Raw genomic sequence first — 27,325 nt, 5'->3', positions numbered from 1 at the left:
GCGCCCGGTTCTCCCCTCCCTCCTCTCACGGCAGCGCGCCCGGTTCTCGCTCCCTCCCCTCACGGCAGCGTGTCCAGCTCAGCCTTCCTCCCTGCCCCGAGCCCTCGCCCGCTGTGGCTCACCGGGGCCGGCCCTGCCTGCCCAGCCGGGGGCTGGCGCCACCGAGCCCCGAGCGCCACTGCTCCGCTCCGCGCCGCCCGCTCCCTGCCGTTCGAATCAACAACAAGATGGCGGCAGCCGAGGGGGCGGAGCCCCGGCACCCGCCGTCATAGCAACCGCGCCGTCCAAAACCCGCCCCGCCGCCTCTTGCAGCAATCCAAAGCCGAGCCCCGCCCGCCGGGTACGCTCTGGAAACGCTGATAGGCCAAAATCTCCGTCACTCAAGTGCAGAGCCGCCCCGCCCCTTTCCGTGCGCGGACTGCATCCGGATGGCCTCGCACGTTAGGCACACGTGACGCTTTCCAGTACCCCCGCCTCCCCGCGGGCTCCGCCGTCTCATTGGCTACCCGCTGGGGGGGCGTTCGGCCAATGGCCACGCCGGGCGCGGGCCGGGGCGGTGCGCAGCGGGAGCGCGCGGGCGGCCGTGTGAGGCGCGGCCCGGCGGGGTCTGTGGGTCCGCGCTCCGCCCCCCCCCCGCCGGAGGCCGGGCCCGGGGCAGCTCCGGCGCCTCAGCCCGCCGCGTCCACCTTCCCCTCCCCGGGGCCTCGGGCGGGCGCGGCGGCCCGGCACATCCCGCTTGGTGCGTTGAATCCTGCGGGGTCAGCCGAGCTAAACCCAGTTTCCTCGACTGCGGCCTGGCCCAAGCGGCTGCTGGCGCTCGGGCGGCCCCTGGGAGCAGCGAGCGGAGCGTGTTCGCGCACCGATCCGGTACAATAAAGGTTTAATTCCCAAACGGTCACGGCTCCCGTGGGCTCAGGGCAAGGGGACCCCCAGGCGGAGTCACGCGGGTGACCCCTCTTCGCCGTGAAATTTCCCAGCTGGCTCCCGCCCTCCTCTTCCTCCCCTTACCCTCCTGCTCCCCAAATTACCCGCTTTCCTCTCAGCCCGCCAGCGCCCCGTTGCCCCGCGAGCTGCCGGGCAGGCGTCCCGCGGAGCGCTCCTTTGAAATTCAAATAACCGGTTTCCCACCTCCCTGCGCTGACTCCTTCAAAGCGCTCCCGCCCGTTCGCCAGGCCCTGCTAATTCTCCTGCACGCGCTAATTGACTTTTCCTCTCAATTAAGAAACCCGGCTCCTCTGCCGACCAGCCGCTCGCACCTGGGAGTGCTCGAGCAAGGGAGAGCTTGAGGGGGACATGGGACAAAAGTTCCTCCAAATTACCCCGTGATTGAGCTTTCTTGCCCCAAGATCACATCTCTGCAGAGGACTGCCCTGGCTGGGTCACATCCAGAGGCTATGGACATGCTGCTGTCACCGGAGCGGACCCTGCCAAAGCCTTCGGCATGTTTTTTGTGGTGCCGACCCCAGCCCGGTGCCGGTACTGCCATCACCACCATCCTGGTCCCGGGTTGTGCCACCCACATCCCTGCTAATGGCACTAATGACAGCAACAGCAGGACAGCCACCAGCAGGACTGCTCGGCCATGGCACTCCTCACGGCAATCACGGTGGCAGGTGCAATCTCTGCCACCATTTATTGGGTCTGTGCTGGCCAGGGTGGCTCAGGGGCTGCCTGCACCCTGTGGGCAGCGGGTTCAGCGACGGAGGAGGGATTCCCTCCTCCTCCTCCTGGCCTGAGGGCCATGCCGGGTGTCTGCCGGCACCTCGGGGAGCTGTGGGTTGTGGGGAGTCCCTTGTCGGGTCAAGCTGCTCAGATCCAGCGCCGTGCCCCAGTCACGCTGTTGAAGAGATAGTCCCTGCCGGTGCCTGGGATGGGAGGCAGCACTCAGCCCTCGCCCCATGGGTGCTGCCCGGGCATTGCTGCCCAGTCCCCATGTCTCCCATCCCCCAGACCCCTCTGCCCTGAGGGATGCAGCCCAAGGCTGCAGGGGCTGTGGGACAGGGCACTCACGTGGGTCCCGGGCACGGCCGTCGAACTGCCCCTGTGAGAGGAGAGACAGGAGAGGGTGCTGAGGGCCCCAGGGTGCCTGCCCCCGCCCTCGCTGCCATGGCACACACTTACCAGGCTGCCAGTGTGGGAGTGGCCCTGCTCCTCCTCACCACCCTTCTGCTCCACCACGTCCCGGGAGCTGCAGGGGAAGAGGGGAAGATGGGAGGGCATGCTGTCCGTGATGGGCTCCCAGCCTCTAACCTGAGGGATGCTGCCAGGAGCGGGTCGCCAGCCAGGCTTTGCATTGCCAGCTGCGTCCTGTCGAGCTCATCGCTCCGACTGACTTCCACCTACCTGATCATCCCCTTACCCAGCCTGTGTGTCCCTGACACGGCCCTGGGTGCCAAAGGGGATTGCAGCAGGGGCTGTGCTCCCCTAAGCACCACCACCACCTTTCAGCAATGCCCGAGAGCAGCAAGCCGGTCTGCAGCGTGCCTGCTTGTTTCCCCACGTGCCGGTGCACATCGTCGTTATGCTCAGAGGATGCCGTGCTGGGGGAGCGGCGGCCCCAGATCCCCCCCGATGCCAGCACTGCCTGCGAGGCTCAGCCCAAGTCTCTCTGTTTCATGGTCACTACAGCCCCGGTGCCACCAAGCACCATGTCCCCAGCCTCACCACTGACCATGGATCCAGCTGTGCATCACCTGGGGTGGTTATGCTGCTGGAGGTGGCTGTTATCCTGCCCGCAGGCTTGTGTGCCTCCTCCTCGCCGTGCAGATGCCCTGCACAGGCTGAGCTGGCTCCAGTGCTTCCTCAGGCTCTCCCGTCCGCCACCTCTCACCCCTGGTTCATCCTCCCGGGGTGGTGTGCAGCCTGCTCACCTCCTCCCAGGGCACCTTCCCCAGCAAATCGGGGCTCCCCTGGTGAGCCACCGTGGCCCCAGCACCAGGACCCAGCCCTGCAGCAGGCAGCAGCGCCAGCGCCGTGCCGTCCCACCCTGCCCACCGCAGACTTTCTGCCCCAGCGCGGCCACCGACATGGCTGTCCCCCAGCCAATCGCTGCCTCTGCACCCATGGCTCCCGTCAGCGCTGTGCCCTCACCCTGGGACAGAGACAGATCCCTGGCACAGTGACCCACGGACCACAGCCAAACGTGGGGTACATTAGACACCCCCCATGTGCTGCGTCTCCCCGGCTGCCTGTGAGGATGCTACAGGAGCCTGTGCCTACCCCTCGCTGCCGATATGACCGCCCTGGCCATCCAGCACCCACCTCTTGCCCAGAAGCGGCTTGCCAGGGTCTCGGTTGCTGTAGGAGGAGCAGAAGGCAGTCGTGAGCCCCTGGCCTTGCTCACTGTGCCGTGCCGTGCCATGGGGCCGGGTCTCACCTGCACAGCAGGCTCCGGGCCACGCAGCCCAGGGCAGCCAGCAGCAGGGCACCGGAGATTGTCAGCACGGCCACGAACCAGGCCGGTGGGTGCCACGACACCTCCGTCAGTGTGATGATCAGTGGCTCCTTCTGCAGCGTCTGTGGAGGCGGTGGGGTGAGGGGGGGAAGCGAGGGTCAGGGGGCCTGACAGACCCTGGAGCATCACCTAGCCCGCGGGCTCTGCTCACCGTGCGTCGGGTGGTGGTGCTGGGTGGCACCGGGGTGCTCCGGGGGGTGACGTGCACCACCAGTGCCACCACGGTGCTGTGGCGGGGGACACCGGGGCTGCCCCACACCTCCACCAGCAGCACAAAGGTGCAGGGCTCAGGTAGGTCATCAGAGAGGTAGAAGAGGGTGTTCCCCTCCAGCCGAAAGCGCCCGTCCTCATTGCCTGGACGAGAGGGTTTGCTCGGTGCCACACCACGATGAGTGGCTGGGTTGTGCTGTGGCTTGGCTGCTCCTCACCTCCAGCGATGGCGTAAGACAGTGTGACGCCATCAGGGCTGCCCTGGCACGCCAGGCGGGTGACAGGCTGGCGGCTGCCCAACCTGGCCGTGATCTGCAGCTCCTGCACCTCTGGGGTACACACCGGCGCCTGGTCCAGCACGGGCTGCTGGGAGAGGGGGGAGGCAGCATGGCACCCATGCGGCTCACACCCACTGTGGTTCACCTGCTGGGCTTGCACCCGCACCTGCAGGCGCACGGCCACATCACACAGCCGGCTCCGCCGCTTTGCTGGGTCCAGGTCATTGCGGGTGTCTGTCAGCTGCACCGTCAGTCTGTAGCTCTTCTGCCGCTGGAAGTCGAGGGGTCCCACCACGCGGATCTCACCTGCGGGGCAGCGGGAGCTGCTGGGCACCCATGGGTGCCGCGGGGCGCGGCGGGGACTGGGGAAGGGGCTGGGCTCTCACCGGTGTGCGTGTCAATGGCGAAGGGCTGCGTGGGGCCGGGGTCCCCCTCCAGGCTGTACTCAAGGCTGTTCAGTGGGTAGTCACCGTCGGTGCCAGCCACGCGCCCCACGGCACTGCCGAAAGCCGCCGTCTCCGGCACGGTGAAGGTGGCATCATTGGGGCACGCCGGTGTGAATTCGTTGACGGGAGTCACCGTCACGAGCAGGGGTACGTGGGCTGTGCAGCACAAGAGGCTCAGCCACGCTGGCACTGCCCCACAGCCTGCACCAGGCCGGACGTGCTCCCCCTGACAGGCTGGGGGACATGGGGATGGTGGCACCCCCCCTGGAGCGGGCACCTCTGGGGCAGCGGCAGAGGAACATTTCCTTTCGAGCTGCCACTTTTGGGATCAGGAAGGGGCTTTTCCCACCTCCCCTACAACCTCCCCTGTTGCACCCCCCCGGGCAACCAGGAGCACAGGTACTCACTGCTCCGCGGGGGCTGCCCTCCCGCCGACACCACGATGGTGGCTGTGAACTGGAAGCCCATGGCGGCCGCGGCCTCCGAGTCATAGTCCAGGGTGGCGTTGACCTGCCGAGCCAGGAGGGTGTGTGTCAGGCAGAGCCAGGGTGTCCCGCAAAGCCGGGGTGTCCTGCAAAGCTGGGGTGTCCTGCAAAGCTGCGATGCCAGGGGAGCAGGAGGGAGTGCTGGGGAGGGCAGAGAGCCCCGGGGACCCCCAGCACAGGACCTGGCATGACAGCACATGCAGAAGGTCCCCACTGTGCCGCTGGCTTCCCCAGATCCTGGCCCCGCCTGTGGCCCCACTCACCTGCAGCTGTGGCCCCTCCATGCGGAAGTGGGAGCGGGAGGCGAGGGGCCCCTCCAGGGCGTAGTGCAGGTTCCCCCCGGCGCTGGCGGGGTCGGTGCACCTCAGTGTCACCAGGGTGCTGCCGGGGGACACCGTCTCGGGTACCTGGGACCTGCGGTGGGGTGGCCGTCGGCTCAGCTCCCATTCCCTGTGTCCCAGGTGCGGTGGAGCATTCCCCGCACCCCACTTTCCCCCCCAAACTGTACACGGAGATGGCTGGGATGCAGCTCGGTGCTCGCCGGTCCATCCCCTGCACGGTGACATTTAGCGTAGTGGTGTCATGGTCGGCAGGATGCAGTGCGTTGTAAGCCCGAACGAGGAGGTGTGCGTGGGCTACCTCCAGCCGGCGGGTGCTGCGGATATTGCCCCTCACTGTGGGAGACGGCACAGCCTCGCACCGGGCACAGGCACGGGGACAAGGCGGCCCTGGGGACCCCCGCTGCCCCGCTCACCCTCATCAATGGTGAAGAGCGCAGGCGCCGTGGGAGCCAGGATGGCGTAGTGGACGTTGTCACCGCTGGCATGGACCTGTGTGATCACCTCCAAGGGGCCGGTGCCCTCCGGCACTGTCACAGCCCGCTGCGGCTCACTGCGGCACAGGCAGGCAGCGTGGCATAGCCTGCCGTCACCAGCACCCCCCGCCCAGCCCGGCCCCACTCACAGGAAGGTGACACGGGGACGGGGCGATGGCAGCACCTCCACCCTCACGGTCCCACTGCAGTTGTGTCCGTGGCGGTCCATCACCTCGATCTCCAGCCTGAACGTCTGCGGGGCAGTGTCCGGGTGGCCGTGGGACAGCCCCGAGTGGCACCGGGGACGGGGATGGGGACAGGGATGGGATGGAGACAGGGGTAGGGATGGGCATCAGGATGGGGACAGGGATGGGGAGACAGGTAGGGATGGGGATGAGGATAGTAATAGGGACAGGGACAGGGACAGAGGCAGGAAAGGGGATGGGGACAGGGACAAGTATGGGGCTTGGAGCAGGAACAGGGGTGGGAATAGGAATGGAGATGGGGATGAGGACGAGCTGCAGCCAGGACTGGGGATAGGAATGGGGACAGGGATGAGGACTGGGACAGGATTCGAGATGCAGAAGGGGATGGAGCTGGGGACAGGGACAGGGCTGGAGCAGTCCTGGGGCTGGGGGGAGGCAGGAGCCCGATGGGAGGAGCAGGACGTGGATTGCTGCGTGCAGTGCTAGCGAGGTGCTAAGCCCAGGCGGGCTGAGAGGTGGCTGTGACAACCCGGGGACGCTGCTGCACACCTGGGTGTCTTTGCTGCGGTCGAAGCCGCTGGCAGGCGCCAGCACCAGGCCATGGCGGGTGAGGGTGAGCGGCGTGTTGTGGTTTCGGAGCCTGAACTGCACAGAAAACAGCACTGGGAGGAGGGTGGGAACCCCTTTGCCCACCTCATGCCCGGGGTCCTGCCATCCCCAAGGCTGCTCCTACTTGTGGGGGCTGTGGGCCCCCACGGCAGACACCACTCACCGTCAGCCCGCCGAGCGGCTGCAGCAGCACCGCGTACAGGGGCGTCCGGGGCGCGACGTCCGCCAGCACCCACACCACATCTCCCTCTGTGGCACAGCACGGCCGTGGAAGCCCAGTGCCGGCTGACACCCGCGGCCCCCACCGCCCCACACCCACTGCCCCCCAGCTCCTACCTGCACTGGCGAAGGGGGCGTCACAGCGCAGTGCCTGTCCCATCGTCACCCGGACAAAGAGCCGCTCTTCTACCTCCTCCTCGCTGGGACAGGTGGCCCGCAGGGTCAGGGTGTACTGGTTCACCCTGTGGGCATCGAGCTCAGCACCGGCACGCAGCGTCACCTGCCGTGGGGACACGCACTCAGTGGGGCGCCGGTGGGCTCCTGACCCACTCCCTGTCCCTCAGTCGCACCTCTGCCTGAAATGTGGCGGCGGCCACAGGGTCGGCACTGATGGCAACGGGGTTGAAGGGGTGGCCAGGCTCGATGCCACGCAGGGTGACATTGGGGCTGCCGCTCGCATTGCTGCAGGACACGGTCACCTTGGCCACGCAGGTGCCCGGCACCGCGTCCTCGCTCAGGGCCACCACACGCGGCAGGTCAGGCAGGGCTGGTGGGAGACCCCCGCCACCGATGGCTTGCCCAGCTGTGCTTAGGGAGCCCCACTCCTGCACCTGGGCACCCACGTGGGCACGTGTCCCCCTGCCAGGCACAGCAAGGCCCAGGGCACCCCGCTCTTACCTGCTGCTCTGACGAAAGTCCCTGAAAAGAGGAGAGTGTCACCCCAGCCTGCCAGGTGTGCCCTGGCAATGCCCTGGGGAGGCTCCAGAGATGCCCCCGCCATGCCTGGATACGTCCCAGCGATGCCCCTGAGATGGCCCAGTAATGCCCTGGTGACGCCCCGAGGATGCCCCAGCGATGTCCTGAGGACACCCCGGCAATGCCCTGGCCGTACCCCAGCAATGCCCCCTCCTTGCCTGAACCCAGCCAGGCAGCTGCCGGCCCCTCTGCCCATCCTGGGGCCAGCCCCAGGCACGTGGGGGCAAGCGGGGGGAGCCTGTCCCCTGTCCCCCTCCTCTCGGTCCCCCACCCAGGGTCTGGCAAAGGGTGCCCCCGACGCTGTGAGCCTGAAGTGCCTACCTGGGGCACGGAGGCTGAGGAGGAGGAAGAAGGTGAGGCGTCCGTGCACGCCCATGGCTTGCTGGGTGTTTGGGACAAGCTGGTACCCGTTGCCAGGGGTGCTGGGCACCACCCCAGCCCAGCGTCACGCCGGCCATCGCGGCCCAGGGCAGGGACGGGGCACGTCCCCGGCGCACCCAGCTCCCGCACGCCTCTGGTCCCAGCCTCTCGCCATGCCCGGGCAGGCGGGCAGCGATGCTCCGCGGGGTTTCGCTGGCGCACCACGCTGCCTCGCCACGCGGCACACTCGGGAACTGGGAAAATTAGCTGGGAGGTAATTTTTGGCCGTATTCTCCTTCATTTGCAAACCAGAGCCGCTTCTCCCGGAATTCCTATTAAGGGTTATTAGCTCCCAATTAATAAGCGCTGGCGGAGCACGGCCCCTGTGGCCGGGGTCACCTTTCCCTCCTCCAGTACTCAAGCCAATTCCGGCAGCCCGGTGGCCGCGGGTGCCTCCGCCGGGGCCCTGTAACGGGGCTGCCCTCCTTCCCGCCGAGGCTTCCCGGCCCCGGGACCCCCGGTGCCCGCGGGGCTGGGGTCCCGCCGACCGCGGCCCCGGGTCCTGCCCTGCCCGGCCGGTGCCCCGGGCGCTGCCTCGCCCAGCGGTGCCCGGTGCCGCGGTGCCCGGGTGGTGCCCGACGCGGGGCCCCGGGGCGGCGGGGCGGGGCCCCGGGGCGGCGGTGCCGGTGCCGGTGCGGGCCGGGCTCACGTTACGGCGGCCCCATTGGCTGCGGCGGGGCGGGGCGGCGCCGCCCAGACAGCGCCGGGAGGCGGCGGGCACGGCCGGGCGCTGCTCCGCGCTCCGCTCCGCTGCTGCTCCGCCGCCACCGGCACCGGCGGGACCGGGAGCGGGGGCCGGGAGCGGGGCCGGGCCGGGCATGCACAGCGCCCGCCCGGACGCCTGCCCGGGCCAGCTCGGCGCCGACCGGGTGAGTGCCGCCGCGGGCACCGGGAGGGGACGGGGCCACCCTGCCCGCGCCCCGCTGCACCGCCCGGGCATTGCCGTGATGTCAGGGCGCTGCCAGTGACATCAGAGCCGTGACATCATGCGCAAGGCCAGGGCGGCGCGGGGGACGTGGGCATCCGGGGGGACGTGGGCGATCGGCGGGACGCGGGTGGCGGCGGGGGCGCGGGCGGCCGCGGGAGGCGGGGGGCCAGGGGCCACAGCGTCCGGCCGTGAGGGTGCCGGTGGCACCGCCGCCCCGGAGCTGCCGCCCTCGCCTGGGCTGCCCCGAGGGGACCGACGGTGACAGGGTGGCCCGGCCGGCTCCCCCGGGCCTGCCGCACGCCTACCCAGCTCCCCGGAGCGGGGTGCGCCGGCGTCCCCGGGCAGCGCCCGGACGGGGCAGCTCGAAGCGGTGGCACGTCGCCAGCGGGGCCGGCTGAGAGGGTCCCGGCCAGCGGGGAGGGCGTCGGGGAGCGGGACGGGGACAGGGACAGGCTTGGGAGCGGGACGGGGACGGGGACAGGCTGGGGAGCGGGACGGGGACAGGGACAGGGACAGGCTGGCCAGCAGCTCCGTCAGGGCCGGCCGGAGGGGGCTGGTTTACCAGGACGGGGGCGGGGGAGCGATCCCTCCTGCTCGCTCGGCTTCCCGTGGCTCCGGCGCGGAAAGGAAAGCGGACGTAACACCCTGCTTTTGGGTTCAGACAATAGGAATTCAAGAGCGAGGAGCGGCCCGGCTTTGGGAGCCAGCCGCCCCTTCCAGCGCCCGCCCAGCCACGTTCCATTCGGCCCCTGCTGCGCCAGCACCCTGCGCTCCCCAGCGCTTTGGGGGGGCCCCAGCTCTGGGCGCAGGCCTGGCTGCACCCTGACGTCACCCGGGGTGTCCCCGGCTGGAGGGCACGGGGTGGGTGGGGTGGCCCTGCCAACGCGTGGGGGGAGCACCCCACCCCAGCACCCGTGGGTACCCTGGGGCTGCAGCCAGCGGAGCGGGGTCCCGCCAACGGGGTGTCCCGCTGCCGTCTCACCGGGGCAGGGGGGGAATCGAGGGGCCGGTGGGGGGGGGAGGCAGCGGGGTACCCAGCTCCTACGTGCCGTGGCCCTGTGTCATTTCCCGCAGGCACGGCCGGGGCTGGGTGCCTGCTTGCTCACCCGACATGCCGCTGCACGCCGGCTGGCTCCGCGCAGGAGCTGCGGGAAAGCGGGGCCCGGGGCTGCAGGCAGGCTGGGACCTGCGCCCCGCTCCCCGCACCCCGCTGCATGCCCGGCCCTGCGAGCCAAGCCCCCCTGAGCCGGGGCTGGGGGGTGCAGGGTGCCAGGGGGGTGGGACGGGGATTGGGGGTGTTGGCCGGGGGGAGCGGGGACCGCTGCAGTGACCTGGCCTTTCTCCCCAGCGGTGCCGGCGGGAGGCAGGGGCGGCACAGCGGGCGCACATGCACGGCACGCGGCAGGTGCCGCACCACCCCGGAGGGGCGCCCGGGCCGGCCTCCTGCCCCCCATGCCCCCCTCGCCCCGGCTCGGCAGCAGACTCGGCCTGCAGCCTGGAGCCCGGGGGCGAGGAGGAGGACGGAGGGGGCCCAGCTGCCCGCTCCCCCCCGGCCAGCGAACGCAGCCTGGAGTTTGACTCGGGGTACTCGGAGGCATCGGGGGGCACATGGCGAGAGGAGGAGGCGCCCGTGCGGCGTCGGCACCCACCACCCTGCCAGCGGGCGCACCGGCTCTCTGCCGGCCCCGCCGCCCCGCCGCCCGCCCCCGCCCGCCGCGCCCGCCCCAAATCCACCTCGGACGCCTGCCTGGAGCAGTGGCGGGTGCTGGAGCCAGCTGACACACGGGACTGGACCGTGGCACTGCTGTCGCAGAGTCGGAACCGGCAGCCCCTGGTGCTGGGCGACAACTGCTTCGCCGACCTGGTGGAGAACTGGATGGACCTGCCTGAGGTGGGCGCCGAATCTCGGTGCCGAAACCCTACCGAGCCCTCCCGCCGTCTGGCCAAGCCCCCTGCCTTCCTGCTTAGCCTCTCGGGCAACGTACGCCGTAAACTAGCCAACATGGCCCGGCCCCGGGGCGCTGAGAGTGCCCGGCCGGGGAGCCGCGATGCCACCAAGCGTTTCTCCTGCCCGCTGGGGCTGGGGGGACAGCCCAAGGGTGCCTGCTTCCACCAGTCCCACAGCAACATTGCCCAGCTGGCCACGGACTTCCACCGCTTCACCGCCCTCATGAACAGCCGCAGCCGCCAGCCCATCATCTGCAACGACGTTATCGGCTACATTTAGCCCTGCCCGCCGCTGCCTGCACCCTCTTCCGCTGTAAATAAACCCCAGTTTTGTACGGTATGGGCGCAGCAGCGTTTATGGGGGGGACGTGGGCTGCCTGCGCCCCAACTCTGGGCAGGGGCAGGCGGGGGGGGTTGTGAACGAGGGCCAATGCATTGGAGCTCAGCCTGCATCTTTTATTGCACAAGGCGGGGGGGTGCTGGCCCCGCACTCAGGGTAGGAAGCAGAGAAGGGGGGGACGGGCATCTTCGGCCTCAGCATCCTCTCCCTCGCACACGTAGCACAGCTTCAGCTCCCGCTGCCATGGCTCCCCAGCATCCTTCAGGTTCTCCAATAACCTGTGGCAGGGAACGGGGGTTTGGGGGACGCTAGCTTGGATGCTTAGCCCCCCCCCCCCCTCCTCGGGGCTCCTGGCCAGGCTGGGGGGACGCAGGGGCCGGCAGCGAGGGGCCGGGCAGGGGTCCTGCCACGGGAAGCGCTGCCGGCAGGATGTTTATCCAGCAGCTGGCTGGGAGCTGCACTGCAGCTGGAGCGGCTCAGGATGGAGGGAGAGGGGTCTGGCAGCCCCCCTAGGGCAGGATTAGGCCCCAGATCCAGTGACCTACCTCTGCGCCCGCTGCCGGGTCCGTGTCTCTTCGTCCTCCTCCTTGTCATAGAGCACAGTGTGGCCGCACAGGAGCATGGTCACAGTCCAGCCGTACGTCCTCTGCAAGAGGTGGGTGTCAGGATCCGGCCCTGCACCCCTCAGGGTGACCCGGCTGGGTGCTGCCTGCGCCAGGCTCACCTGCAGCCAGTCCAGCACCTCCTGCACCGTCATCTCCTGCCCGTCGGCGCTGACCGCCTGCATCTCCAGCTGGTCCCAGCAGCTCCACTCCCGCCCGCCGTACTGAAAGGGGAAGCGTGGGGTAGCAGCCGGCACTGGCACCCCACACCCTGGCTGCCTGGCCCCCTGGAGCGGGGACTGGTGGGGCACACTAGAGGGCTGTGGTACAGCAGGGCAGGAAAAGGGACGAGTCTGGGGGCAGGGGGACGGGGGCACCGCAGTGGTCCAGAGGCAACGCGGGGCACAGCCATCCCCCTGGCATCACAGTGGTCCAGGGACATTGGGGGGCACAGCCACCTCCCCAGCACCGCTGGGCCCCAGGGGCAGTGGGGGGCACTGCCATCCCCCAGGCACTGCAGGGGCCAGGGCTGGCGCGGGGCCGGCGCTGCCCCCAGCCCTGGGCCAGGAAGGGCGCACAAAGGGCCATTGAAGGCTGCCCAGCCCCGCACAATCGCCTCTTCTCACACCCGTGGCCCCCTGACCCCCGCTCCGGCCTGAGGGGGTCGGCGAAGCGCCGACCTCGGGGCCAAGCACCGGATGCGGCCCCACACCGTCTGGCACGGCTGCCCTGCCATCTGCCCTCGCCGCAGGCAGCGCCAGCCCCTGCCCAGCGCTGGCCCTGGCCCCGCTCAGGAAGGGACATTCGCACCTAGCCGCCCTCCCCTCCTGCCTTCTGCTCCCTTCTCACCTCCTGCCTTCTGCTGCCTGTACTTTTCCCACCAGGGTGGAAAGGGCTTAACCCCATCCTCACCGGCGCGGCACGGACCCAGGCGATTGCCCAGCGCAGAGGGAACACCACTGCCCATCCCAGCGCCCCGGAAAGCCTGTCCCCCCCAAGGCGGGCTCCCCGGGCCCCCCTGCAGGTCACGCCAAGTGGCCGTGGTGGGAGCACGTGTCCCGCAGGCCCAAGCAGCGGGGCACATCCTCGTCATGGGATGCAGAGGTGCCGGGCGTGCTGCGGGGACCCGAGGGCATGGCCAGCCCCAGCAGCACCCTCCACCCACGGACGGTGCCAACCTGGGGGCACCACGGCCGAGACGGCATGGGGCTGGGCAGCCTGCAGGGTGTGGGGCGCGAGGGGGCCGTGGGGCAGCCGAGCAGCCCAAAGCGGTGCCGGAGCCGGAGCGAGGCGGTGGAGGTACCTCCCTCCCCCTCTTCCTGCCCCCGGCCCTGGGCCCCCCGGGCCAATCTGGTTCCAATCGGCGCTTCCTGCCGTGCCGGAAGGGCTGCCTCGCACGCCATAAACCCCCAGACAAAGGGGCCTCTATCGCCCAGACGGTCCCAATCTGGGCCTGCCCCCGCCCCCGCTCTCCCTCCCCGGCAGAACGACTGCAGCCTGGCCCCCCGCCACTGGGACCCCCGGCCCCGCTCCCCCCGGGCAGCCCTTCCCGGCCCGGTGCCAGCTGCTCTCCGGCTGCTGCAGCTGGTTTCCATAAGCCAGATGTACGCGGCTGCTGCGGCCCCCGCCCTCTGGATGTGGGGCTCGCCGTGGGGCTCGCCGTGGGGCCCACCGTTGGGCAGCCAGGTTGCCCCAGCCCCACAGGCGTCCCAGAGCATCCCGGTTGGGCCCAAAGCGGGGGCGAGCGGGACAGCGGTGGCGGCTCAGTGCCGGGGGGGGCGGCCGCAGGAAGGAGCCGGTTCCTCGCTGCCTGGCGGTGCGCCCGGCCCACCGCAGCACCGGGATCCATTTCCGGAGCCCCATGGCCAGGGCTGCCCCTCCTGCATGGCCACCTCCTTGCTCCTGGGTCCCCTGGCACTGTCCCACAGCAGCTGTCAGCGGGAGCTGGGGCACCCCGAGACCTCTGGCCGTCCCCCACCTTCCCTGCCCTGGGAGAGAGGGTCCTACCCAGTAGGTGGAGGGCGACAGGGGCTGGACGCGGATCAGCAGGCAGTTGGACAGGCAGAGGTTGCTGTGGCGGTAGCAGCTGGGGTCCCGGCCCCCCCACACCAGCTTGTAGACCTCCAGGCATGCCAGCCCGGCCACGGCCGCCGTGGTGGTGATGATGGCGGGCATGATCTGCCCGGCGATCCGCTTACTCTGTGGACAGGAGGGGCGTCACCAGCTGCCCCGCACGGGCCGGGGACCCCTGACCCCACAGGCTGCCACTCTCACCGTCAGCCAGCTGGCAGGGGGGATGCCGTAGTTCTCTGCACGCAGATTGGACGCTGCCACGATAAAGTTCACATGGGCGTTGTTGTCCTGTGAGGAAGAGCATGGGGACACGAGCATCCCATGGGGACATCAACCCCCCGAGCTGAGCGGGGCCGCCTGCCCGGCCCTGGGTACCTTGTCAAAGTGGATGGGCTCCATCAGGGGCACTTGCGCCTCCTCGCCCCCTACCAGCTTCTGTCTCCGCTGCGCCAGGTCCTGGGTAAGCTGCACCAGCCGCCCACGGTCTGGGGGCACAGGGACCCCAGGATGGTACCCCTGCACCATGGCACCCAGGGAGCACAGCAGAGTGTCCCCCCCTCAGTCCGGGTCCTCCTGGGTGCTGGGGCAGGGACTAGCAGAACCACAGCCCCACCGCCACCAGGCTGGAACCGGGGACGCGCCCCGGGGGCGCAGGGAGCCTCACCCACGGGTGCCTGCGCGTCCTCCTGCTCCTCTGTGAGGAGGATCTGGAGCCCCTCCTGAGGCGTGAAGGGCGGCAGGACCACGTTGCGGAGGATGGTCAGGACACCCGCACGGTCACTGCATGGTGGCACCTTGTGTGCTTGGGCGTAGAGGCAGGCAGCAGCCATGATGTAGTCCAGATGGGTGCCCTGCAGGGGCAGAGCGCCTGGGCAGCCGGGGTGGTCCACGAGCCCACACGGCCAAAGGCTTTGGCCTTTGCCCCAAGGTGGAGATGGAGGTGCCTCTCCTCCTCCTCCTCCTGCAGCAGAGCACACGGGGGCTGTCCTGACGGGGACAGGCCCAGCCCAGGACCTGGCAGCCCCAGAGAGGCTGCAATGGAGCACAACTATGGTCCGGCACCCACTGCACCCCCAGCACGGACTCAGCTCTCCCCCCACCCACGCTGTCCCCGGCAGGGGACCCTGCAGCTCTCCCCTGCACTCACATTGTCGGGGTCGAACGTCAGCGGATGGGGACAGCGCCTGTCCCCTGACCAGAAGGGGACACCCGGGCTGGTTTCCTGGTGCAGGGAAAGCAGAGTCAGGCCCAGGATGGCATCCCCCAGCTGTGGTGGGGCAGCTGGCAGAGGGGAGAGGGTGCACGGGGTGCCAGCCCCAGGGGTGCCGGGCTCACATGCCCCGGGGGGAAGGTGTGCAGCAGTTGGACAATGGCATCATGGTAGCGGCTCTGCCAGTGCCGGTAGGCCCAGCGCACGCAGTCCTGCCAATCCCGTGGCCACTCCTGCAGGCTGTCCCGCACTTGCTCCAGGACCTCCAGGGCCCTTCCTGCTGGCAGCTGCTCCAGGAAAGCCAGGTCTCTGCAAAACCAGGCACTGCTGCTGCCGGACTGGAAGCAATCCCATGGGACACCCCGGGTGGGATGCAGCAGTCTGTCCCCCCTGTCCCCAACCCCGGCAGTGGTGGGCAGCACCCCGGCAGGGCTGGCTGCCGCTCTCCCAGTGCTGCTCCCCCAAGCCTACTCACTCCATGAACCGTTTGACGTGCTCTGCAGGCAGCTGGAAGAGCCCCTCAAACTCATCACGGGCCCACTGCAGAGGAGGAGCGGGGGTTGAGCACTGGGACCCCCCCTCCCAGGGGGAGGGAGAGGCCATGCCGGGGCCAGAGCCAGCGGCAGAGCTCGGGCTGCCAGCAGGAAGCAGCTGGGGCCGTATCCTGCCAGCGGCCCACTGCTGGGCCATGGCCGGAGGGGGAAATGGGAAAGGAAGACAAAGGTGCCAGGGCTTCCTCGCTGGGTGCCGGCGTGGCACACCCTACCTGCAGCGTGTGCTGGATGGTGTGGGGGAAGTACCGCAGGGTGCAGAGCGGGAAGGTGCCATCCCTGGGGGCACCAGCCGGCCCCAGGGGCTTGGTCAGGGGGGGCACCATGATTAGCACGTTTCCCCGCGGCCCCTCAGTGCCCGAGTCCAGCAGCGGCGTGAGGCAGTGGTGGCAGCGGCTCTCCAAGTAGGTGCCTGTGGGGAGCCAGGGGTGCTGGGCAGCCGGGAAGGGCACGTCCGGGGGCTCGGCCCCTTTCCCCCTCCTGGCACTCACGGGCCTCCAGTGTGTCCAGGGCGCTGGCAACGCCGTCCAGGCGCCGGAAGAAGTTGTCCCTGTAGAGCTGCTCGGTGGCAGGTCCCACCTGGTTCTGGTGAGCCGTCACCCTGATGCTGGGGTTCATGCGCCGCACAGCCGCCGCAGCCACCACTGACTTTGGCTTCTGCCAGGGCAGAGAGGGGGTGGGCACCTCTCCTCTGCCCCACGGAGCCCCCGGGACAGCCAAGGCGCCCTTTGGGGGAAGCTCAGCCCCCACCTCACGGCGTCTCACCGATATATCCGTCCAGCGGTAGAGCAGCTGCCGATGGAGGTTGGAGAGGGCGATGGTGTCCATGTCGGTGACGATGAGGTCGCCATCCGGCCCCGCCGCCAGCCCCATCATGGCAAAGTTTTTCAGCAGCTCGCAGCCGATAGCGCCAGCTCCCACCTGCCGGGGCAGAGCCGCCGCAGCTCCTCACACGCTGCCCGGCCACTCGCAGCCTCTGCCAGCACCACGGCACCGGCCCCAGCTCACCACCAAGTACTTCTGGCGGCCCAGCCGCTCCTGGAAGGCGTCCCCAAAGACAGCGATCTGGCCGTCATAGCGAGAGCCCCTCTGCTGGGACGAAGGAGCCACATGAGCGTGGTCGGCTGCGGCACCCCCGGCGCCCGGGAGGGGCTCAGCACACGCTCTCACCGGGGCGCAGTCCTCCTCCGTCAGCTGCGCGGCCCCCTCCAGCGCCAGGCACTCCAGGGCGTCGAAATACAACCACTGGTCCAGGGGCGGGAACTTCTTGGTGATGGCCTGGAGCAAACGGGGTCCTGTCAGCTCGGTGGCCAGCGGGGTCCCCCCGTACCCCATCCTAGCCTGCTGCCTGGCCCGATGTCCCCAGGCAGGCAGCAAGTGCCCTCTTGTGGTCACCAAACGCTGCCAGACAGCCATGCGGAGCCGCGTCCTGGGCCAGTGGGACCCCCAGACCTGGGGACCCCCGTCTCGCTCACCTTCAGCACCTCCTGGGCCGCCAGGGCCCCGATGACAGCGGCCATGGGGCACAGGTCCCCCGCGCTCACGCTGGCGAAGGCTCGTACCACGTCCTCGTCCAGGGGACCCTGCTGCCCCCCCAGGCTCCGTGCCAGCTCCAGCACCCGCTCCGCGTCCGCCTGTGGGCAGAGGGGCGAGGGAAGCACCCGGCAGGTCGGAGGGGGGCTGGGGGGGCCGGGGAGGCTGGGCACGGGCAGGATGGGGACTCACCGGTGCCCTGGGCCGGGGCAGGCGGCCCTGCTCCCTGTGGAAAGCATGCAGGGCCTGGAAGGCAGCATGCAGGCTGCGGCTGCGGGGAAGCTCCTCGGGACTCACCACCTGGATCTTGGGCTTCAGCAGTGCCCGGCACAGGGGCTCCTGCCGGCACAATGCCAGGGCTTGGGACAAGTGCTTCCCTGGGACCAGGCCGGGCACGGTGTGGCACAGCAGTGCCCGAGCCTGGGTGGCAGCACCACGGGGCCGAGAGAGGACTTACGTAGGAGTGCACCTCGGGCAGACGAACCTCTGAGACCAGGCCCCCACAGCGGTAGGGCGAGAAGGAGCTAGTGTCGCTGATCTCCAGCCTGAATTCATCTGGGGACGAGATGGGGACAGACGTCATGGTGACTGCCAAGGACCTGGGGAGTTCCCCAATCCCCTGGGCAGCTCACCCAGCACGCGCACGGGGATGGGCTCCCGGCCATTCAGCTCCGTCATCCCCTCCACGCCGGAAAATGTCACGAAGTCACCGTCGCAGAAGAGGTGGCCACGGCTGTCCTCTGCCCCCATGCACGTCACCACACCCGGGTTGCCCTGAGGAGGAGAAGGGATGGGAGGATGGGGGACCAGACCCAGGTGGCATAAAGCTATCAGAGGAGGCAGTGGAATTTCGGGGAAGCCTGCTGAGGCTGCCCGCCTACCTGCGAGATGTGCTGCACAACGGCACACACCGGGTCCCCTTCTGCTGGGTCTTCAATGACAAAGCACTCCCCGAAGTCGCAGAACAGCTGCCTGGACAGGACCGATGGGGTTTTGCTGGAGGAGCTGCCCGAGCACTGCTAGGTCCTGCCCGGGCTGAGCAGCCCCACCAGTGGGACGGGATGGGGGCTCTGGGGACAAGGCGAGCTGGAGCCACAGGGGGACCAATGCAGCAGACACCTTACCCCGCCAGCCCCTTGGTGTCGGCGACGATAAAGCAGATACCGTGGGCATGGCAGAAGTCCCCGATGTAGAGCTGCTCCTCTAGCGAGGACTCGGTCAGCACCACCACCTGTACCGGGGCTGTCAGTGAGCGCCACTGTCCCGGGGGGGGGGCCCGGGGCCATGGGCTCACCTGGAAGGAGGCGAGGAAGGTCTCCGACAGGTCCCCGGTGCAAGCTGTCACCACCACGCGGGAGTTCAGCTCGGACAGGGCCCGCCGGGATGCCTCGGCACGGTTCCAGCCTATATCGTTCTCCCCCAGGAGGAACTGTGGGGTGGGCACATGGTGGGGCACCCCGTGGGTTTGGGGTGCTGCCCGCCACAGCGGGGTGCTCCATGGGGCCCTGCCCACGCTAGCGGGGGCCCTCTGCTGGGGACTGTACCCGTGACACGGGGACACCTCGTGCACCCTACCCGTGACGATGAGGGGCACCCTGGGCCATACCCACACCAGGGACCTCCCATTCCACACCCCTTACCGGGACCCCCGCACCCCATACCCATACCCGGAACAGGGATCCCCCAGCTGCACCCACCCCCATTACCGTGACCTCCACCCACACCCATACCTGGTACTGGGACCCCCACCTGTACCCATTGCCCATTACCGGCACCCCTGCCCGTACCGGTACCCATTGCCGGGACCCCGGACCGTACCTCACCCGCACCCGTTACGGGGACCTCCGCCCGTGCCGGTGCCCCCCGCCTGCCCTCGCCGGTACCTGGTGGGTGAGGTCGGCGGTGCAGGTGGTGCCGCGATCGTGCAGGACGACGCGCCCGGTCCCCGCCAGCACCAGCGCCGCCGCCACCTGCGCTCCCGTCCCGCGCAGCCCCGACACCAGCACCGCCGCCCCGGCCAGATGCTGCGCGCCGCCGCCCAGCACGTACCTGCGGGGCAGGGGCCGTCAGCGGGGCCCGGGGACCGCCCGGGGACCGCCCGGGGACCCCCCGCTCCCGCTCCCGGCCCCGCTCCCGGCCCCGCTCCCGGCCCCGCTCCCGGCCCCGGCCCCGGCCCCGCACGCACAGCTGCCGCGAGTACACCGCTTCCTCGCCGCTGCTCGCCATGACGTCCCCGCCAACCGCCCGGGCCCCGCCCCTGCCCCCGCCCCGGGAAGGGCCCACCCCCGGCGGTCCCGCCCACCCGGGAGGCCCCCGCGGCCGGCGCAGCCATGGCGGCGGCGGCGGCGGCGGGCTGGCAGGCGCCGTGGCGGGCGCTGGGCGCGCTGGGCCGGGAGCTGGCGGCCGAGTGGGCGGCGCAGGACGTGCGGGCCGCGCTGTGCCAGCTGCTGCTGCTCTGGCTGGGCCTCAGCCTGCTGGGCGTCCGCCTGGCCTGGCGCGCCTACGGCGGGGCAGTGTCCGCGCTCTGCTACCGGACGGGACCCGCCGCCCGCCGGTCCCCCGGCACCGGTCTGGGCCCCGGCACCGCCTCCGGCCCCGGGCCCGCGCCCGCCCGGCCCCGCGCACACTCCCTCTCCCCCGCCGGCCCGGCCGGACGCAACGGCGCCGCCGAGCGGCACTGCCCGCCCCGGTGAGTCCCGACCGCTACCGGGCCCGCGACCGCTACCCCCCCCCCAACCCCGCTGCGGCCTCCCCGCGGCCCCGCCCGGCCCCGGCCTGCCCACGGCACGGCCCGCGCCCTACCGGCTGCGCCCCTGGCCAGCGCCCCCCAGCGAGGCCCCCCCCAGCCCAGTACGTCCCCCAGTGCCCTCCAGGCTGTGCCACCGGCCAGCGCACCCCAGTGAGCGCCCCCAGACCAGTGCACCCCAGTGAGCGCCCTCCTGGCCCCACCCCCAGACTAGCGCACCCCAGTGAGCGCCCTCCCATCCATGCCCCCGCACCAGTACACCCCAGTGAGCGCCTTCCCAGCCGTGCCCTCAGACCAGTACACCCCAGTAAGTGCAGCCCCAGTCCCGCCTGCCCCGCACAGGCAGGCGAGTGCCCTCCCCCTGTGCCGGGGTGCCATACTGGGGTGCCGCCCCAGCCTGGCTCACACTGCCCCTCTTTTGCAGGGAGGGCTCGGCGGCGGAGCCGGCGAAGACGCACCGGGAGTAAGGAGCGCCAGGACTGCCGGGCACTGCCTGCACCATTAAAGTGCTATCCCCAATCTGCCGCCCCTTGCTTTGGCACCCGTCACCGTCACCGGAGAGGAGGCTGGGAGAGCGGGGCAGGGGCGTTTATTGGGGCCAGGGCATCACGCCTGCGGCGGGCGCTGGCCTCACTTGGCCACGTAGTACTGGGTGGGCACAAAGGGCATCTTGGTGACGAGGGCCGGGTGCTGCTTCTTCCGCACCTCGACGGTGAGCGAGGTGCCGGCCCGGCTGTGCGCCGTTTCCACGTAGCCCATGGCGATGTTCTTGCCCAGGGAGGGCGAGGGGCAGCCGCTGGTCACCGTCCCTGGCAACGTGGGGACACAGGGGGGTGAGTGGGGGCTGGCAGCCCTGGACCCCTCCCTTGCCCTGGGCGCAGCTCGAGGCTGTGCCCTCGCCAGCCCCACTGCCTCCACCTACCCACAGGCGTGCCCTCGGGGCCCAGGATGGCCGTGTGGGGCCGGATGGGGGGGCCCACGGACGTCAGTCCCACACGCTTGCGCTTGGGCTTCTCTTTCACTTGTGCCATGATGATGGCCGCGCCGGGGAAGTCCATAGCCGCACGCCGGCGCTTCCCTGCGGGACACAGATGAGCGAGCATCGGCGATGCCCACCTGGTCCCCTTACACCCCGTCGGGGACGTGGGGCTGCCTCGCCCCTCTGCCCGCCCCAAGGAGGAGGTGGGAGCAGACGTGGCCCCGACCTACCCAGGGTCCAGAGCAGCCCGGCCTCTGCAGGCGTGGTGGTCTCGTCGATGTCGTTGCCGTAGAGGCAGAGCCCGGCCTCCAGGCGCAGGCTGTCCCTGGCTGCCAGCCCTGCCGGCCACACCTCGGGGTCACCCAGCAGCTGCTCTGCCAGCTCCACCGCCCGCCCTGCGGGCACCGAGATCTGCAGGGGGACACAGGCAAGGTCAGCGGGGCACGGCCTTCCCTTGGTACCACAGTTACAGGGGTGCTGGCGCAGCTCCCGGGGTACCTCTACGCCATCCTCGCCGGTGTAGCCGCAGCGTGTGACGCGGCAGCCCGGCACGCCGAAGACTGTTGTGGTGATGCTGTTCATGAAGGACAGCTTGGCCAGGTCATCCGACAGCCCCGCCTGCAGCGCCCGTGCCATGGAGGGACCTGGGGAGGCAGGTGGCTCTGGGGGACGGAGGTGTCTGGGGAAGGGGGGGATGCAGGACGGGCACGGATGTCCGTTGGGCAAGGACCCAGAGGAGGGTGCAGTCCAGCACCCGCTGAGAGCGAGCCCCCCACGTGGTGATGCTCGGTGCCGGCCCGTGTGGGCCCCCACTACCTTGCAGAGCCAGCAGCGCGTTGTCCGACACCTCCAGGTGGACGTCGCTGCCGGTGGCCTGCAGCTCTGCCGCTCTACCCTGCCAGGGTGACAGTGGGCTGCTAGCACAGGGGCCGGGCTGGTGCCAGCCCCGCACGTGGCCACGGCCACCTCGCCCCGCACAGCCGTGGACGTCACCAAAAGGTGCGGGGGGGGGGGCTCATTCCCACCACGCGTCCCCACCTCCCGTGGGGCTCAGGCAGCCCCGTACCCTCATGATGGCCAAGTCCTTGTCGGCACAGCCGGCGTTGGACACCACGTAGAGGTGATCTTCTGACGTGTTGGTGACGATGAGGTCATCCACGATGCCGCCCCTCTCGTTGGTGATCAGCGTCAGGGTGCCCTGTGGAACGCAGCCCTCGGGAGTGCAGCCAGGCCCAGCCCCTCCCGTCCCCGCCCCCCCCCCCGCTCGGGGCATCCCTGGGGACCTCAGACCCCGCCGGACACCCGGTGTCCCCCCGGTGCCCCCCCCCCTCCGGTGCCCCGTACCTGTCCCGGCTTCAGCTCGGCGATGTCCCCCACCACCAGGCTCTCCATGAACCTGACGCGGTCCCGGCCGTACACCCGGGTCTGGAAGGGGCCGGGGAGGGGAAGTGGAAGTGTGTGAGGCGGTGTGGGTGCCCCCCCCGCCCCGTCCCAGCCCCCCCCCCCATCCCGCCCCGGCTACCTGCAGCATGTGGGAGACGTCGAAGAGGGAGCAGCGGCGGCGGGTGTGCAGGTGGGACTGGAGGTGGCCCTGCCCGTAGTGCAGCGGCAGGCTCCAGCCGGCGAACGGCACCATCCGCCCGCCGCGGGACCGGTGCAGGGCGTCCAGCGGCGTCCGCTTCAGCCCCCCCACCCCCGCCTCGGCCCCCCCGGCCCCGCTCAGCGGCGCGGATCCCGGGGGGCGGCGGGGCAGCGCGGCGCGACAGCCCGCCCGCAGCATCCTCCCTCCCTGGCACGGCACGGCCCGGCACGGCCCCGGGGCGCCTGGGACATGGAGTCCGCCCGGCCCCCGCCCCGCCCCCCGGCACCGCCTCCCCCGCCGCCGGCCCGGGGGGGGGGATGCTGGGTGCGGGTCCTGCCCGGCCCGGCCGTGCCCCCGCCCCGGCGCCGAGAGACAGGCAGGCACAGGCAGGAGCAAGGTAGCAGCTTTTAGTCGTGACCGAGCCCCCCCCCCCCCCGAGCGCGGTGGGCGCCGGCCCCAGCACCCCCCCTGTCTGCAAGACCCCCGTCCCGCAGGCAGCGCAGGCAGCGCAGGCAGGGCCAGGGGCTGCTGCCCAGGACAGAGGTAGGGTGGGGGAGCCAGGCTCTGCCCGCAGCAGCGAGCGACGGCACGGGAGGTGCCGGGAGGCTCACGGGGGGACTCCGGGGCGACGGCTCTGCCCACTGCCGCCAGCCAGCGCAGGAGGAGCCAGGGAAGGGGCACAGGGAGGGCCTGGAACCCCCCCTGGGGCCGCAGAGACGAAGGCCCGTGTGGGAGTGCACTTGTCTGCTTCAGCCCCAGGAGCGCGAAGGAGCTGGCTCCCACCGGCAGGGCTCACGTGTAGGAAAGCAGGTTGATATCGTAGCAGCCGTCCACCTGGAAAAGAGCAACTATCGGTCCATCACTTTGCCAGGGCACCCCAAAGCCCCCCCCATCCCTCTGGAAGCGCTCCCCCAGCGGTGCGGCGAGGCCGGAGCCCCTGCGAGCAGGGAGGTGGGACTCACGTCGAAGCGCCCGATGCGGGCGGCTGCCTGGCGAGCCCGGATCACTTCTGTCAGCACCCACATTTGCTGGACCTCTGTCGACACCTTCTCCGGGTCGGGGAGCTCCTGGAAAGAAGTGGGCATGATGCTGCAGGGAGCGGGGTTGGCCCGGATGGGCTGGGTCATCCTGGGCTCAGGCAGCGAGGGGGCCAGATGGCTGTGCCCCCTGGGGAGCCAGGCACTATCACGACGGTGCCCACACTCCTGACCTGCCGGTGGTTTCCCAACATGGGGCAAGCAGGGCCCTGCTCTAGGAAAACAGGCAGCTGGGGAAACGTGCGACCCTGAGCCCCGGTGCCACGGTGCTGCCGGCCCATCTCTGCTGGCAGGCATCCAGGGCAAGGACAGAAAGCAGATCGCTGGCTAATGATTAAAAACCTAATCGCACAGTCCAGAGTTTCCCAACAGCCTCCCTCCGCAGTGCTCCCCAGGCCTGGTGACAGAAACCCCGCCGCAAGCACCGGTTCCCCCCGGGGACCTTTAGCCAGGCAGGACTCGCAGGCTCAGCAGCAGCTCTCCAGGCTGGGGCAGAGCTCTGTGCCGCTTCTCCCCTGCCTGTCCCTGCCGGTGGCACCAGGCTGCTGCTGGTGCCTTGTGGTGATGCTGGGAACAACCAAGCCCAGAGCAACCCCCTGCGTCTCCCCCAGAGCACCCCTTGCTGACGGGGACGTGATCCAAGCGATCAGCAAGGGACCGGGGTGCCCTCCCTGGGCAGGGACCGGAGCTCCCGGACCTGCCGGGGCTGGCAGAAGCCTTGCTGCGGCAGCGACGTAAGCTCCGTAGCTTTGAAGCCCGGCGGCAGAACTGCCCCGGAGGCGCTGGGCCGCGTGGCATTGCTCCTGGCCCAGCCGTGCTCCTACAGGCAGCTGATTCAGCAGGTTTCCGTGGGCGAGCCGGCTGCCCACCCCTGCCCTGCTCTGCCTGGACTTTGCTCACCAAAGGCCGCCGGCCGGGCAGATGCGGCTCACAAGCTGTAAACATGTGCCATGGCTGTGACCTCCCTCTGCCTGCGGGCTGCCACGGCTGGGCAGCACGCTCCCTAGGACGCACCCTCCGCAAAGTGCCGGGGACCAGCCAGGCCACCCCGTCCCCATGCGTCCTGCCGGCCGGCTGAGCAATGCTGCGCACCCACTGCTCCCATGGGGACCTTCCTGTCCCCAGACTAGAGGGCAAGTAGATTTGTCACCTCAAATTGCACATCCCCATGGAGATATTTTTGTTCTGAATGCTGCAAACTACTTCCAGCACGAGGCCGGGCATTTTGGGGCTCCCCAGCCATTCCTGCTCAGGGCCTGGAGCTGATGGGGCAGGGACGGGGCCGGCAGCCTCACACGGGTCCCTCCTTCCCCGTAATACCTCAGCAGGGATCACTCACCCCGTGCAGGCTGGCTGGCTGCTCCGGAGGGGTCAGCTGGGAGAGCCAGGATGGGAAATCCTTCTGGGGGCTCTGAAATAGATCCAGAGGGTCACACAACGGGGGTCCCCACTCCCACCTCCATCTTTCCTGCCAAGGAGCATGCTGCGGTTTGGAGCCCACCCGTATTTAAATTGCCATGCGTATAAATATCACTTTACCATCGTTAAAGGGAATTTTGTGTTTAGGGCGAGTGTTTGCAACCTGGAATTTGGTGCAGCAACCTCCAGCTCCATTCCGCTGCTCCGACACACACCCACCTCCAGAACAGGCAGGGCCGGGGCTGGCCGGAGCAGTCCCTCCCCAGCCCTCAGCGCACAAGGGGACCCCCAAGTGCCCCAGTGAAGGAAAAGGACTTGGACTGGCACCCCTGTGTCCTCTGGAAGGTGCCTGAGGCTCCCGGAGCCACGGGGAGCAATGCCAGGCACCGAGCTGGGGACGGTGCCCGCGCCTGGCAGGGAGGGCAGCACCGGCACCCGCTCACCTTCTGTCCAGGGGGGAAAATCTGCAGTTCCTCGATGGTGAAGTGGAGCCAGACCGGGGACGGCTGCCGCAGGATGAACCGCATCGCCGTCACCTGGTCCACGTCACACAGCATCTGCTGGGGCAAGGATGGGGGGGAGCCGTCACTGCCGGGGGTACAGCAGGAGCTGGCCAGGCTGGCACTGCTCCGAGGCAGCTTTTGGGATTTGCTCCAAAGAAAAAACCCCAACCCCACCCCAGATGGAAGGGGCCTGAGGGAAATGTCACCTCGTGGCGGCTGTCTGAGCAGAGCAAGGCACGGGCCAGATCAGCACGGGGACCATCGCTGCCGAGAAGGGCGGGCAGAGAGGCACCGCAGGGCTGCGCCGCTGCAGTGGGGGCACGGTGGGGCATCAGCACCGGGCCCCAGGGACCGGGAGCCACCCTGGGGTGTGTGCAGAGAGGGGCAAGCCCCCGAGCCGTGGGCGATGCCGCGGGTGGTGCCGTGACCGCCGTCCGGCCGTGCCGACCTGGTGGCGGTGGAGGGAGAAGTAGTCCTGGGAGCCCTCCTCGGTGTGCGGGCAGGGCATCAGGCAGTAGTCCCGCAGGCAGGTCACCCAGCGGCGGGAGCCGGCGGGGCCGGGGCGCTGCACCCGCACGCTCAGGTAGGCCGTGTAGAAGTTCCTGAAGACGATCTCCTGTACCTGCGGGACCGGCGGCCTCAGCCCCCGCGGCACACCTGCGCCAGCATCCCCCCATACCGGCACCGGCACCGGCACCTCCTCCTACATCGGCACCGGCACCGGCATCCCCCCCTACATCGGCACCGGCACCGGCATCCCCCCATCCCTACCGCTACCGGCACCGGCATCCCCCCCCAGACCGGTGTCAGCACCGGCATCCTCCCCAGTTCCCCCCACCCCCCGTACCCGTACCAGCACCGGCATCCCCCCCCCCGCCACTGGGACCGGCATCCCTCGCCCCATGCCGGGGCCGCCCCCAGCACCCCGCCCACACCGGTGCGGGCGCTGCCCCTGGCAATACCCCGGCATCACCCCCCGCCCCGGGACCGCCCGCGGCATCCCCTCCCCATACCGGGACCGTTGCCGCCCCCGGCATCCCCCCCCCCCCCCCGGGACCGCCCCGACACCCCCAGCCCCGGAGCCGGGTCGGGCCGCACTCACGTCGGCGGCGGCGCCGCGGGGGAAGCGGAGGTCGATAACGGCGACGCCGGGCCGCGCCGGCTCGGCCCCCCCGCCCAGCTGGAGCACGGCGGCGGGGCGGGGGGCGCAGGGCAGCGGGGAACGGCCCGGCCCCGCGGGCGGCCCCTGCCCCGGCCCCGCCGCTCCCGACATGGCGGCGCAGCGCGGCCGCCCCTCCTGGGCGGGGCCGGACCGTGCGCGGTGGCGTCACGCCCCGCGCCCCACCGGAAGCGAGAACCCGCCGCCAGTGCCGCTGCCGCCAGGGGGCGCCGCCGTCCCGCCCACCCCGCCCGGGGGCGGATGCCCGGTGCCCGGTGCCCGGTGCCCGGCGGCAGGGGCAGGGCTGCGGTACCGCACGCGGCTTACCGACTCGGTGCCTTTCTCTACACAATGCGGAAACCGCCCCCGCGGCGCCGAAACCGGAGCGGGGCGGCGGGGAGGCGGGGAAGCACCCAGCGGCCCCTCACCTCCCTCCCGGAGGGTCCCGGGGAAAGCCCCCCCCCCCGGTCCCGCGCCCACCCAGCCGCTCGCCGGGCCGCAGCAAGGCGCCATCCCCCGCTGCAAAGGGGGGTCCCCCCGGCCCCCCCGGGACAGGCCGGCTAACGCCAAGGACCAGGCGGGCGGGGGGGGCGGGGGGCGGCGGCCGGGGGGGCCGCGGTGGGTCCCAGGGCGCCGGCGGGGGAAGCTGAGCTCGTACAAACGGCTGGCAGCGGTACACCGGTTTCAAGTCTTTTTTAATAAAACAATTTGAGGCTGTATCAAAAATTTAGTAAAAAATTAGATTTGAGAGTTCACTGATTTTTTTTTTTAAACTATTAACTATTCCTGGTGCTTTTTTTCTTTTTTTTTTTTTTTTAA

At 70.1% G+C, this 27,325-nt stretch overlaps 7 protein-coding genes across 12 annotated transcripts in view; 2 read left to right on the top strand and 5 right to left on the bottom strand.

Moving 5' to 3' along the window:
* Positions 1–258, bottom strand: part of IP6K1 (inositol hexakisphosphate kinase 1) — a 38,039-nt gene extending 37,781 nt beyond the window's left edge. For all 3 annotated transcript variants that reach the window (XM_054838427.1, XM_054838429.1, XM_054838428.1), the window contains exon 1: positions 123–258. The gene's annotated coding sequence lies outside the window, so the exon portion shown is untranslated. The remainder of the gene's footprint in view (positions 1–122) is intronic.
* Positions 259–1,601: 1,343 nt separating this feature from the next.
* CDHR4 (cadherin related family member 4) lies at positions 1,602–8,238 on the bottom strand. 2 transcript variants are annotated; one of them, XM_054838334.1, is made up of 20 exons: positions 7,799–8,238; positions 7,400–7,420; positions 7,072–7,268; positions 6,839–7,001; positions 6,666–6,751; positions 6,443–6,538; positions 5,837–5,940; positions 5,628–5,764; positions 5,382–5,547; positions 5,137–5,287; positions 4,796–4,898; positions 4,329–4,544; positions 4,109–4,248; positions 3,883–4,027; positions 3,606–3,808; positions 3,377–3,516; positions 3,262–3,297; positions 2,122–2,188; positions 2,011–2,041; positions 1,602–1,865 (listed from the first exon to the last, which is right to left on the bottom strand). In XM_054838334.1, the coding sequence occupies exons 1-20, from the start codon at positions 7,851–7,853 to the stop codon at positions 1,810–1,812; spliced, it is 2,313 nt and encodes a 770-aa protein (XP_054694309.1). In that variant the 5' UTR covers positions 7,854–8,238; the 3' UTR covers positions 1,602–1,809. The 2 variants fall into 2 exon arrangements, with proteins under 2 accessions (XP_054694309.1, XP_054694308.1); XM_054838333.1 differs by lacking the exons at positions 7,072–7,268; positions 7,400–7,420 and having other exon boundaries at positions 3,883–4,030.
* A 334-nt stretch (positions 8,239–8,572) lies between these two features.
* Positions 8,573–11,106, top strand: INKA1 (inka box actin regulator 1). Its single transcript, XM_054838251.1, has 2 exons — positions 8,573–8,766; positions 10,174–11,106. Exons 1-2 carry the CDS (start codon positions 8,716–8,718, stop codon positions 11,050–11,052), a joined length of 930 nt encoding a protein of 309 aa, XP_054694226.1. The 5' UTR covers positions 8,573–8,715; the 3' UTR covers positions 11,053–11,106.
* An 83-nt stretch (positions 11,107–11,189) lies between these two features.
* On the bottom strand, positions 11,190–19,313 carry UBA7 (ubiquitin like modifier activating enzyme 7). Of its 2 annotated transcripts, XM_054838761.1 has the most exons (24): positions 19,267–19,313; positions 18,965–19,130; positions 18,376–18,510; positions 18,206–18,312; positions 17,963–18,053; positions 17,714–17,855; positions 17,539–17,636; positions 17,274–17,420; positions 17,024–17,182; positions 16,719–16,826; positions 16,557–16,637; positions 16,314–16,469; positions 16,040–16,205; positions 15,764–15,960; positions 15,473–15,537; positions 15,123–15,306; positions 14,935–15,009; positions 14,452–14,638; positions 14,163–14,272; positions 13,989–14,075; positions 13,722–13,913; positions 11,837–11,938; positions 11,658–11,758; positions 11,190–11,390 (listed from the first exon to the last, which is right to left on the bottom strand). In XM_054838761.1, exons 1-24 carry the CDS (start codon positions 19,305–19,307, stop codon positions 11,264–11,266), a joined length of 3,024 nt encoding a protein of 1,007 aa, XP_054694736.1. In that variant the 5' UTR covers positions 19,308–19,313; the 3' UTR covers positions 11,190–11,263. The 2 variants fall into 2 exon arrangements, with proteins under 2 accessions (XP_054694736.1, XP_054694737.1); XM_054838762.1 differs by lacking the exons at positions 11,190–11,390; positions 11,658–11,758; positions 11,837–11,938 and having other exon boundaries at positions 13,775–13,913; positions 13,989–14,041.
* Positions 19,314–19,383: 70 nt separating this feature from the next.
* Positions 19,384–20,353, top strand: TCTA (T cell leukemia translocation altered). The gene is made up of 2 exons (XM_054838458.1): positions 19,384–19,770; positions 20,252–20,353. The coding sequence occupies exons 1-2, from the start codon at positions 19,412–19,414 to the stop codon at positions 20,292–20,294; spliced, it is 402 nt and encodes a 133-aa protein (XP_054694433.1). The 5' UTR covers positions 19,384–19,411; the 3' UTR covers positions 20,295–20,353.
* Positions 20,354–20,399: 46 nt separating this feature from the next.
* On the bottom strand, positions 20,400–22,654 carry AMT (aminomethyltransferase). Its single transcript, XM_054838227.1, is given in 9 exon segments — positions 20,400–20,636; positions 20,750–20,905; positions 21,037–21,217; positions 21,305–21,450; positions 21,623–21,701; positions 21,873–22,004; positions 22,151–22,231; positions 22,329–22,607; positions 22,610–22,654. Coding segments are annotated over 9 exon segments (1,263 nt in total). The 5' UTR covers positions 22,640–22,654; the 3' UTR covers positions 20,400–20,457.
* Positions 22,655–22,846: 192 nt separating this feature from the next.
* On the bottom strand, positions 22,847–26,658 carry NICN1 (nicolin 1, tubulin polyglutamylase complex subunit). Of its 2 annotated transcripts, none has more exons than XM_054838266.1 (6): positions 26,450–26,658; positions 25,796–25,969; positions 25,288–25,404; positions 24,765–24,836; positions 23,351–23,455; positions 22,847–23,222 (listed from the first exon to the last, which is right to left on the bottom strand). In XM_054838266.1, exons 1-6 carry the CDS (start codon positions 26,618–26,620, stop codon positions 23,181–23,183), a joined length of 681 nt encoding a protein of 226 aa, XP_054694241.1. In that variant the 5' UTR covers positions 26,621–26,658; the 3' UTR covers positions 22,847–23,180. The 2 variants fall into 2 exon arrangements, with proteins under 2 accessions (XP_054694241.1, XP_054694242.1); XM_054838267.1 differs by having other exon boundaries at positions 22,848–23,222; positions 25,288–25,401; positions 26,450–26,657.
* Between the last annotated feature and the right edge of the window lie 667 nt (positions 26,659–27,325).

Source organism: Grus americana, chromosome 11 (assembly GCF_028858705.1).
Source record: "Grus americana isolate bGruAme1 chromosome 11, bGruAme1.mat, whole genome shotgun sequence".
Lineage (NCBI taxonomy): Eukaryota > Metazoa > Chordata > Aves > Gruiformes > Gruidae > Grus > Grus americana.
This window is presented reverse-complemented; position numbering and strand designations above follow the sequence as displayed.